Here is a 10,596-nt window from a genome sequence, read left to right as displayed (position 1 = left end):
ACTTCAGAGTGATCGGATGGGGAGAAGTAGGTAGGAATTCGTTTTAATAAATGTTATCCCAGCACTTTTGGAGGCCAAGGCTGGCGGATCACGAGATCAGGAGATCGAGACCATCCTGGCTAACACGGTGAAACCCCATCTCTATTAAAAATACAAAAAATTAGCCAGGCGTGGTGGCGAGCATCTGTAGTCCCAGCTACTCAGGAGGCTGAGGCAGGAGAATGGCGTGAACCCGGGAGGCAGAGCTTGCAATGAGCCGAGATTGGGCCACTGCACTCCAGTCTGGACGACAGAGCAAGACTCCGTATAAATAAATAAATACATAAATACATAAATAAATAAAACAAGTGTTGAAACTGTGTAATGGGCACGGGGTTTATTATACTGTTATGTGTACTTTTGTATGGTTGAAAATTTGTATAATAAAAAGTTTTAAAAATGAATGGACACTTTGGAAGGCTGTGGCAGGCAGATTACGAGTTCAGGCGATCGAGACCAGCTTGGCCAACATGGTGAAACATCGTCTCTACTAAAAATAACAAAAATTAACTGGGTGTGGTGGCGTGCGCCTGTAATCCCAGCTATTGGGGTAGCTGAGGCAGGAGAATCTGCTTGAACCCTGGAGGCAGAGGTTGCACTGAGCCGAGATTGGGCCTCTGCACTCCAGCCTGGCAACAGAGTGAGACTCCATCTCAAAAAAAAAAAAAAAAAAAAAAAAGAATGGAATGGTCAGAACTTGATTACAAAATATAAGGATATATTTTAATTGCTTTTTATGATAAATTTACACTTTTTAACTTACACATAAAACATTTAATGCAATATACATGTGCTATTTAGAAGATAGTTTCAGAATACATAAAAATTAATTCATAGTACATTAATGGAAGTAATTTCTGATTACATGAATTGCAAACATTTTTAAAGTTCTGTGATGAATGTTGTTTTATTCCAATTCTGGTGTTACAGCTTTTTGTTTGTACAGCCTCACTTGGATATAATATTGAAAATCTGAATTAGAGATCTCTTTAACCTTTTCCGTAATGGACACTTAAAATGAAAATGACTCATAGTTATTATTGTTTTCTATTAATAACAGTGAAGTTTAAACAGGTGTTTAGACAGAGGCAAGGGTCTGGATTTGTTTGAACTGCTTTAGATCTTATGATACTGATTTTTGCTATGTGCTAGTAAGTGGAGGGATAAAGTACTCTTTTGCATTTCACAATTTTTGTAAGTTGTTACTTTCACTGGTCTTTGTGAACAGCTGGACATTGGTCAGTCCTATGCACTCTCCTCTCCTGTTTTTATTATTCTCACATCACAGTTATTTTTGTCATAATTATAGGGCTTTTTGAAGACCTGGGACATCATTTTTTGCATTTTCTAATTTGGAAAGAAATAAGTGAGCATTTGATGATTTGAATTTTCAAGAATTGCAAAGGAATAAGTGTTATTCACACTGTAAGAGGGTATAAATAGGCACAAAGTGGTACTTTGAATATAAAGCATGTTCACAAATTTAGCAATAGGATTTGTTATGTGGAAAGCCTGCAGTGGGAAATTTTAAAAGGAAAGGAAAGGGAAATAAGAAAGGTCCCAACATACATTTAGAACCTATTATATGCTACATTTTACACATATAATCTCATTTAATCTTCATAAAAGCCTTATGAAGGGAATACTGTATTAGCATTTCTAGTTTACGTGTGAGAAAAACTAAGACCTAGAGAGTTTACATTATTTCCATGAGGTCATCTGACTAGAGAATAATCAAGTTGAAATAGGAACACAGAAGTGCCACATTAAAGAAAATTACATATAAACACACAAATGGAACCTTTTAACCAGTACTTAGCTGAAACATCGTTTAGAATGTATATTATAAGTTACCTTGTTTTGTCTCTTTACACTTAGGCAGATCATACAGATCCTGCCATATGATGTCAGTCATAACCATTAGGCATCCAAATCTTGAGATCACTCTTGTAAAACAGATTAAAATGTGTTGTTGCAAAATTTTAATGGCTCTAAATTATTTTCTGAATTTGGGTATGAATGATATAGTCCTTCCCAGAAAAGTGTACATTACTGTTTGTTTTTCCATTCATACATTTATGTATTTATGTATTTATTTATTTTTTGAGACAGAGTTTTGCTCTTGTCTCCCAGGCTGGAATCTGGTGGTGTGATCTCTGCTCACTGCAACCTCCGCCTCTTGGGTTCATGCGATTCTTCTGCCTCAGCCTCCTGAGTAGCTGGGATTCTAGGTGCCTGCCACCACTCCTGGCTAATTTTTGTATTTTTAGTAGAGATGGGATTTCACCATGTTTGGCCAGGCTGGTCTCGAACTCCTGATCTCAGGTAATCCACCTGCCTCGGCCTCCCAAAGTGCTGGGATTGCACACATGAGCCACTGTGCCTAGTCCCATTCATAACATTTATTTATGCAATAACTTTACTTTTCAAGGAAACAATCAGCAAATATTTACTGAGTACTATGTTTCAGACACAATATTGAAGATACCAGTATTAAAAATAATTTAGCTCATTATTCCATGGAGTTTACATTCTAGTGTGGGGAAATGGAGAATAAGTTCAATCAGTGCAGTAGATTGTGTTGTGTTAAAGATATATGGCATATGGTAAGATATTTCAGCAGTATAATTTAAGTTCAGGTTCGCAAATATGTAAGTCTCTTAATTTTTAGAACTGACTTTACTTTTTTACTCTAAACCTGTAGCTTAGAGAACTGGGGAAGGTACTTAGATCGTATTTGGAATATGGTGGGGTATTTTTAGTTGTCAGAATGACTGAGGCTGCTACTGGCGTTTAGTAACCTGTGCATACCAAGACTGCTAAACATCTTGCTATGCACAGGACAGTATTGTCCTATGAAGAATTGGCCCACCTAAAATGCCAGGAGTGCCCCTGTTGAGAAGCACTGACTAACCTGGCTCATGGTAGATAATTTTATCTTGATCTTTTCAGGCAAATTGACTATTATCCAGTAATTTCAAATTCAGGATTATTAATCTGTTCCCAGCCTGGCTTAGATCTCTTAGATTCTGCCCATCTCCTTTGTGATACTAATTCTTATGACCTATGAATCTCACTATGTCATAGTTTGTCTTTGAAGAGTCATCTACTTTTCTAGCTAACTCCTGTGCTTTCCTCTAATCCCATTGGAAATGTAAAGGATCTCTCTATACTGTTCTTCGGCCTGTGGGATGTTGAGAAAGATGGGTATTCTTGGGTTCTTCTGTGTTTACTCCATTTGCTGCTCCCTTGCTTTTTTTTTTTTTTTTAAAAGATATTTTGTTCTTTCTTAAAAAATAATTCTTATTTGAGATTATTGTCCCAAAGACTAACTCACTACTTCTGAATGTTCCCAACTATATTAGTTTGCTAGAGTTAGCAAAATACCACAAATTGGGCAGCTTAAGCAGAAATTTATTATCTCACAGTTATTAGAAGTCTGAAATTAAGGTGATAGTAGGGTTGGTTCCTCCTGGGGGCTGTATGGAAAAGATCTCTTCCATGTCTCTCTCCTTGGTTTATAGATGGACATCTTCATGTTCATAAAGTGTTCTTCTTGTATCCATATTTGCCCCTTTTGTAAGGGTATCAGTCCTGTTGGATTAGGAGACTACCCTCATCACTTCGTTTTAATTTGATTACCTCTGTAGAGACCCTGTCTTCAAATAAGGTCACATTCTAAGGTGTTAGGAGTTAAGACTTCAACTTAAGTATTTGTTGGGGATACAGTTCAACCCATAAAACCAACTAATTTATTTTTTATTTTTTCTAATTTAAACAGTGCAGAAAAAACTAATCAAAATAAAATAAAATATCCCAATACAACATTTAAATGTATATATTAAAAAATATATACAGTAAAAGAGAGAAAAAGACAGCTGGCTGTGGTAGCTCATGCCTGTAATCCCAGCACTTTGGGAGGCCCAGGCTTGCAGATCACTCGAGGTAGGAGTTTGAGACCAGCCTGGCCAACATGGCGAAACCCTGTCTAAAAAAATAATAATAATAAAATATAAAAATAAAATATAAAAAAATAATAATCTCGGCTGTTCAGGAGGTTGAAGCACCAGAATCGCTTAAACCTGGGAGGCAGAGGTTGCAGTGAGCTGAAATGGTGCCACTGCACTCCAGCCTGGGTGGCACAGCAAGGCTGTGTCTAAAAATAAAAAAAAGGCCCTACTTCCATTCTGATCTCATCCTCCAACTTGACTATATTTTTCTTTTCCATGTCAGCCAGTACGTACAGAACTATCTCATTCTTTTTACGGAAACGGGATTCCATTTTATGGGTATACTGCAGTTTAATTAGCTGTTATACTACTGATGAGCACTTGGATTGTTTAAAACTTTTATTATAAACAATATGGAGATAATTCTTGTGTAGATCTCTTTGCACATGTGGATGTTTTCAGTAGGGTAAAATTTTAAAACTGTGTGTGCTGAGTCATACTGAATAAACACAATTTTAAAAGATATTGTCAAATTAACCTACCAGTGTATATTGCTACCAGCAGAATATGAGAGCTATACCCTCACCACCATTAGATATCACTGTTAAAAAAAAAATCTTTGCTAGTCTCTTAGTAAAAACATACCTCATTGTTTTATTTTGTCATGGGTGGTATTTACTATATCTATTGGCCATTTTATTTATTTTTTGTGTGTATTTACCAATGTGAGTTCTTTGCCTTATTTCCTTGGAGGTATTTATTGGTTATTGAAGCTCATGTTTTTATCATAAATTAATGTTTTTTATAATAATTGCAGTAGCTCGTTAAAGTTTCCCAAATCCATTCTTGTTCTCTTACTTTTTTTTCCCCTACACTGTGGCCATACAGATCTGATCATGTCTTTCTTTTTGTTTAAAACGCTTAAGTGGGGGCTGGGCACGGTGGCTCACATCTGTAATACCAGCACTTTGGGAGGCTGAGGCGGGCTGATCACCTGAGGTCAGGAGTTCGAGACCAGCCTGACCAACATGGTGAAACCCCCATCTCACTAAAAATACAAAAATTAGCTGGGCATGGTGGCACACACCTGTAATCCCAGCTACTTGGGAGGCTGAGGCAGGAGAATGGCTTGAACCCTGGAGGCGGAGGTTGCAATGAGCCAAAATTGTGCCATTGCACTCCAGCCTGGGCGACAGAGCAAGACTGTCTCAAAGAAAAAAAAAAAAGTGCTTAAGGGCTTTCCCATTGCTTTATTAAAAAGGTCAAAACAGATCCTAGAGAGCCTTTGCTTGGTCTGGCCTCAGCTTATTCCATGCATTCCTTAACTGTTGGGGCCTCAAGCTATATTAACGTTTTAGTTCTTTGGTGGGTCCATGCTTCTTCCCCTAATAGAAACTATGTACATACTATTTCCTGTACTGTTACATACTATTCCTCTACTGTTGGCACCTCTTTGTGCACAGAAAACTCTTATCCATCCTTCAGATTTGATCTCTTGTCATTTCCTAAATAAAACCTTCCCTGACCTTGCCAATCTAGGCTAGAGCCTAGATTACATGATCTTATTTCACCATTTACCACTTTTGAAACACATAATTTTATATTCACTTGTGTGGTTTTTCTTTTTCTTTTCTTTTTCTTTCTTTTTTTTTTTTTAGACAGGGTTTTGCTATGTTACTCAGACAGGAGTGCAGTGGCTATTCACAGGTGCAGTCATAGTGTAATGTGTCTTCAAACTCCTGGCTTCAAGTCATCCTCCTGCCTCAGCCTCCCACGTAGTATCTGGGACAACAGGCGTACTCTTCTGTGCCCAGCCTTGTGTTATTATTTGATTTTAGGTTATAACCTGAAACCCTTGCACTAAATTGCATTGCATGAAGGCAAGGACCATGTCTGTTTTGTTTTCTGCGACATCCCCATTGGATAGCTTGGTGCCCAGTACATAATAAGAGTTCATATATTTGTGAAATAAATGAGTGAATGACAGATTCTTGGTTTTGTCTCTTTATAAGAAAGGTTATTGAAGGATTTTAAGAAATTTAACATTATTGGATTTATTTTTTAGAAAGTTCCTTCATCTAGTCTTTGTGTGGAAGATTAATTGGAAAGGCAGATGTGAAGAATTAGGAGAACAGTTAGTTTATCATCATGATTGTTTAGTCCTCAGATAATAACAGCCTGAACAGAGGCAGCAATGTTAGAGATAAGAGAAGATGTGATTTTGGAAGAACAATTTCAGAAGAAAAACCAACAAGACTTAATGACTGACTGGATGTGGTCATGGGGAGGGAGAAGGAAAAGTCAAGACTCAAAATGTAAATGAAATATGTAATTTAGTATGAAGTAGTATTACAGACTAGTTAACTACAGAGCCATTGAAGTCCTACAGATTAATCATGTAACTTACTAACTGTATGATCTTGGTAATTTTACCTAACGTCTTAGTCCACTCGGGCTGCTCTAACAAAATACCATAGACTAGATGGCTTATAAATAATAGAGATTTACTTCTTACAGTCTGGAGCCTGGGAAGTCCAAGATCAAGGCACCGGTAGATTTGGTATCTGGTGAGGGCCTGCTTCCTTATAGATAGCTGTGTTCTCACTCTAACTTCAGAGGGCAGAAGGGTGAGGAGTCTCTCTCAGGCTTCTTTTATAGGGCACTAATCCCATATGCCCCACTACCTAATACCATCACTTTTGGGGTTAAGATTTCAACATAGGAGTTTTGGAACATTCATCTGTTTACCTAACTGCTAATTGTAAATGAGTGTCTTCATAGAATTTTTGAGGTTAAATGTAACACATGTAAAGTGCCTAGTATTCATATAGTTTGCTGTGAACTTGAAGTCATTTAACCCTCTAAACTCTTTCTTCTGATAGAAAATAAGGATAATATATATACCCTTTGTTCTCCCTATATCACAGGGATATCTTCCTATATCACATTTAAGAATGTCAAGCCCTATAAAAATTGTAAACTGATAACAATCATAGTAACTAGATATTAATTATACATAGTAGGATGGGAGATATCTATCCTAACTTAGCCTTTAATATGACCCCTCATCTCTTGGTTCAACTTTGTAAAGTATAGGATGCTTCTTGGCGTAAAAACTGAAGAAGTAGAATTTATCCTACTGGGAACAGGCTTTTGCCACCGTAAGGCTCTATGTGATAAATGACTGATGAGTTTTCAAGAAAATAAATGGCTGGGTGTGGTGGCTCATGCCTGTAATCCCAGCACTTTGGGAGGCTGAGGTGGGTGGATCACTTGAGTTCAGGAGTTTGAGACCAGCCTGGCCAACATGGTGAAACCCCATGTCTTCTAATAATACAAAAACCAAGAATTAGCCAGGTGTGGTGGCTCACACCTGAAGTCCCAGGTACTCAGGAGGCTGAGGCAGAAGAATCACTTGAACCCAGGAGGTGGAAGTTGCAGCAGTGAACCAAGATCGCACCACTGCACTGCAGCCTGGGCCACAGAGTCAAATTGTGTCTCAAAAAAAAAAAGAGAAAAATCTTAACAGGAACAAAGGAGATTGTTGTTGCCTAGTGTAGAAGGGAGAAGGAAGTGAGATTACCAGGAACCAAGCCCAGAAGGTGGAAATTGGCATGGCAGATTTTGATTGCCTGCTCTGATTTCCTGTAGCTAAAGCAGTGCATGTGTTTATGATTGAGTTGTATATACTGACCCTTGGCCTTCATAGCAAAAACAGTGAAAACAGCTGGTGTAGTTGTTATTCCACATGTAAGGATAGTAACAAACAGAAGTTAAAACGCAATTCCAATCTTTGTTTATTTCATCCTGCTATAATTCCTTTCCATATGGAAATAGCAGATGTAACTATCTTTCAGTACCCATGTTAGGTGATTGTGTGCATAGAAATCTTGCCTAAGGGTAATTCAGGTCGTTTTTTTTCCCTACTGCTGTGTATTTGCCACGTGATCTTTGCTAAGATTTTTATTTTCAGCCAACGTTTTCCATTTCTGTATTGTTGACAGACTTGTAGTCTCACTCTTGCTTTTGAATTACCCAACTTCCTGAACTACATTTTCTTTGAAACTTTAGTATTGTAGTTTAATAAGGTTCACTGACAATCAGTATTTGTCGATATTGGCTCACTCTCTTTGCACTGTAATCCCTAGTAAATTTTGTGTATTCTTTTCCCCCCACAGGTTTTCTGTGCTTCCTGCTGTAGCCTGAAATGTAAACTGTTATACATGGACAGAAAGGAAGCTAGAGTGTGTGTAATCTGCCATTCAGTGCTAATGAATGGTAAGTATTAAAACAGGTTGATTTCATAGTTATTGAGACAGAATAAGGGAATGCCCAGGAAAATACTTTTTCCCCCCGCCTTTCTTTACAAGTTGCTCACCTTCTCAAATGTCATAACTTTAACTGAAAATATTTAGCTAAATTTCTATGTTTTGGAAGTATCTTAGCATTTCAGAATTCCTGTGCCTAATTTAATGAATGAATGCTAAAGCCAGGTAAGTTTTGCAGGAATAGTGGAAGTTCTTTGAAAATCTGGTGCGAGGTAGTTATTTGTGTTCCTATAAAATAACCAGGGTGAGGTGGGAACGGGGAGCTTTTGATCACCAGATGATGAGATGTTAAAATTGGGCTGAGATTTTCCTTTTAAGAGAAGCCATCTCTTTCTAAGGAACAACTTAATAACTTAGCATGCGTTCTTATCAACACCTTGTTTCACTCACCTTGTTGAAAATAAGTATTTTAGCATCTAGGACCAAGTAGGAAATTGCATTTTTAAAGCCTATTTATCTCTTTAATGCTACTTAGATTTGCTATGAGAATAGTGGTTTAGAATCTAGTTCTTATGTGGTAAAAGAATATGGCTGGGGAAAGTAAATAAAACTTATCCAGTGTTCATCTTTTGCTGGACTGGAAATGATTTTAAGGGCATATTAGTTAAAACCCTGAGTATTCTTGTAAAAAGATACACTAAAATTGTTCAGGTTATAGTATTTTCTCTTTGAACGCATCTTTGTACAGTTGCTGGAACAATTACTAATAGACATAAAATGTTGAACTTGAACACCAGTGCTACCTGTGCCAGGATAGTGTGCCTCCTGGAGGCTGGAACTTATCTGCTCTGAGACCCCTCCTGCTCTGTCTGTCTGCATTGCTGATAGTGACGTTTTCCTGTTGCTGGCTTATTAACCTATTGCATGACAGTTAATCTGATCTGTTCTAATTTCCTATGATCCACCCAGTTTCCTCCCATTTCTGAATTCTTGTGATTTTGACCAAATATGAATCATTCTCTCCACTCTTAAGGGTTACTTTTTAAATAGTGGTTTTTTCACTTGGTTGCTCAATTGATGATTTTTATTCTGCTGCTTTCATTTTCGGGCACATATTCACAGATAAGAGCATGCTGCTTAATTATAGTACCTAATACCTCTTTTATTTGATGAGATCTTCCAACTTGATAGCTAATTTGTTTTTAACTTGGCATAGCTAAAGATGAAGGAAATGGCAGAGGATTCACATGGAATACTTACTTTTTATTAAGCCAAGGAGGCCCTTAACAGGGGATCCTAAGGTAATCCACTTTTCCTGGTTTTTCCAGCGTCTTTCCTCTCGCATGGCTTAGCCCGGTCTTTTTCTTAATATTTAATTTGATGCTTTTCAGTGTTCCCTATTCCTTTTTCCCTTTCTCCTTTTCTCTTCCTCCCCTCTTCCTGCCAGTGCTTTCAAAGGAACATAGCTTTTGTTACTAGCCTTGTCTTGCAGTTTAGAGGCAATAAATATTCAGAATCTTATGGATCATTCTTTGATGTTGAATGAGATTTTTGAAAGGATGCCTAAAAAGAGGGTGACTTCTATTTCTGGGCATGTGGTATTACCTGAACCTAGAAGATAAAATGTGGTATCTTTCATTTCTGTAGCACCTTTCATCCTATTTGCTTTAAAGGCAATAGGTGATGTGTCAGTATTTAGTAAAATTATAGGGTACACAGAATCTTAATGTATTTGTGATCATTTATATTGGTTGATCACATTTATATGATATTGGCACATTTTCATGTTCAAATAGGTCCTGTGCTTTTGAGACACACCAAAGATGTGAAATGGTTGTTACTGATGGATACTTTTGTACAGGGTGATGATTACATAAAAGCAGAATCCAGAAAAATATTGAGATGTGTCCTCCTGAGCTTTAGGCTTTAGAAATTTTTAATGAGATTTTACTTTAACAAGAGCCTTAAAAGTTTAGAAATGAAACTTAAAATTATACAGTAGAGTTATGCTATTTTAGCCCCTGATTTTGCTTTTTGATAGAACTTTATAAAATGCATTAAATATTAAAACAAATGAAAAAATGTCTAAATGCTATCCCGGTTTCAAATTCTTAAAGTTTGTTGTTGTTTCACTCCCTCTTAAGGAAATGTTTGGTCTCCTATAAAGAAGCCAGGCTCCAACCTTTAACTCAGACTGATCTGCTATCAGTCTATCAGAAATATCCGATAATTCTTTTTTATTTTATTTTTATTTTTTTGAGATGGACTCTTGCTCTGTTGCCCAGGCTGGAGTTCAGTGGCGTGATCTTGGCTCACTGCAAGCTCCGCCTCCCGGGTTC

At 37.2% G+C, this 10,596-nt stretch overlaps 1 protein-coding gene across 2 annotated transcripts in view; it reads left to right on the top strand.

Annotated features, from left to right (window-relative positions):
* LOC105495054 (zinc finger FYVE-type containing 9) overlaps window positions 1-10,596 on the top strand; it is a 203,106-nt gene that overhangs the window by 106,267 nt on the left and 86,243 nt on the right. For both annotated transcript variants that reach the window (XM_011764207.3, XM_011764205.3), the window contains exon 5: window positions 8,168-8,267. In XM_011764207.3, coding sequence (XP_011762509.2) covers window positions 8,168-8,267 — 100 coding nt within the window. The remainder of the gene's footprint in view (window positions 1-8,167; window positions 8,268-10,596) is intronic.

This window comes from Macaca nemestrina, chromosome 1, assembly GCF_043159975.1.
Source record: "Macaca nemestrina isolate mMacNem1 chromosome 1, mMacNem.hap1, whole genome shotgun sequence".
Taxonomy (NCBI): Eukaryota; Metazoa; Chordata; class Mammalia; order Primates; family Cercopithecidae; genus Macaca; species Macaca nemestrina.
Note: the sequence above shows the minus strand (reverse complement) of the source record. Positions and strands in the feature narration are given on the sequence as shown.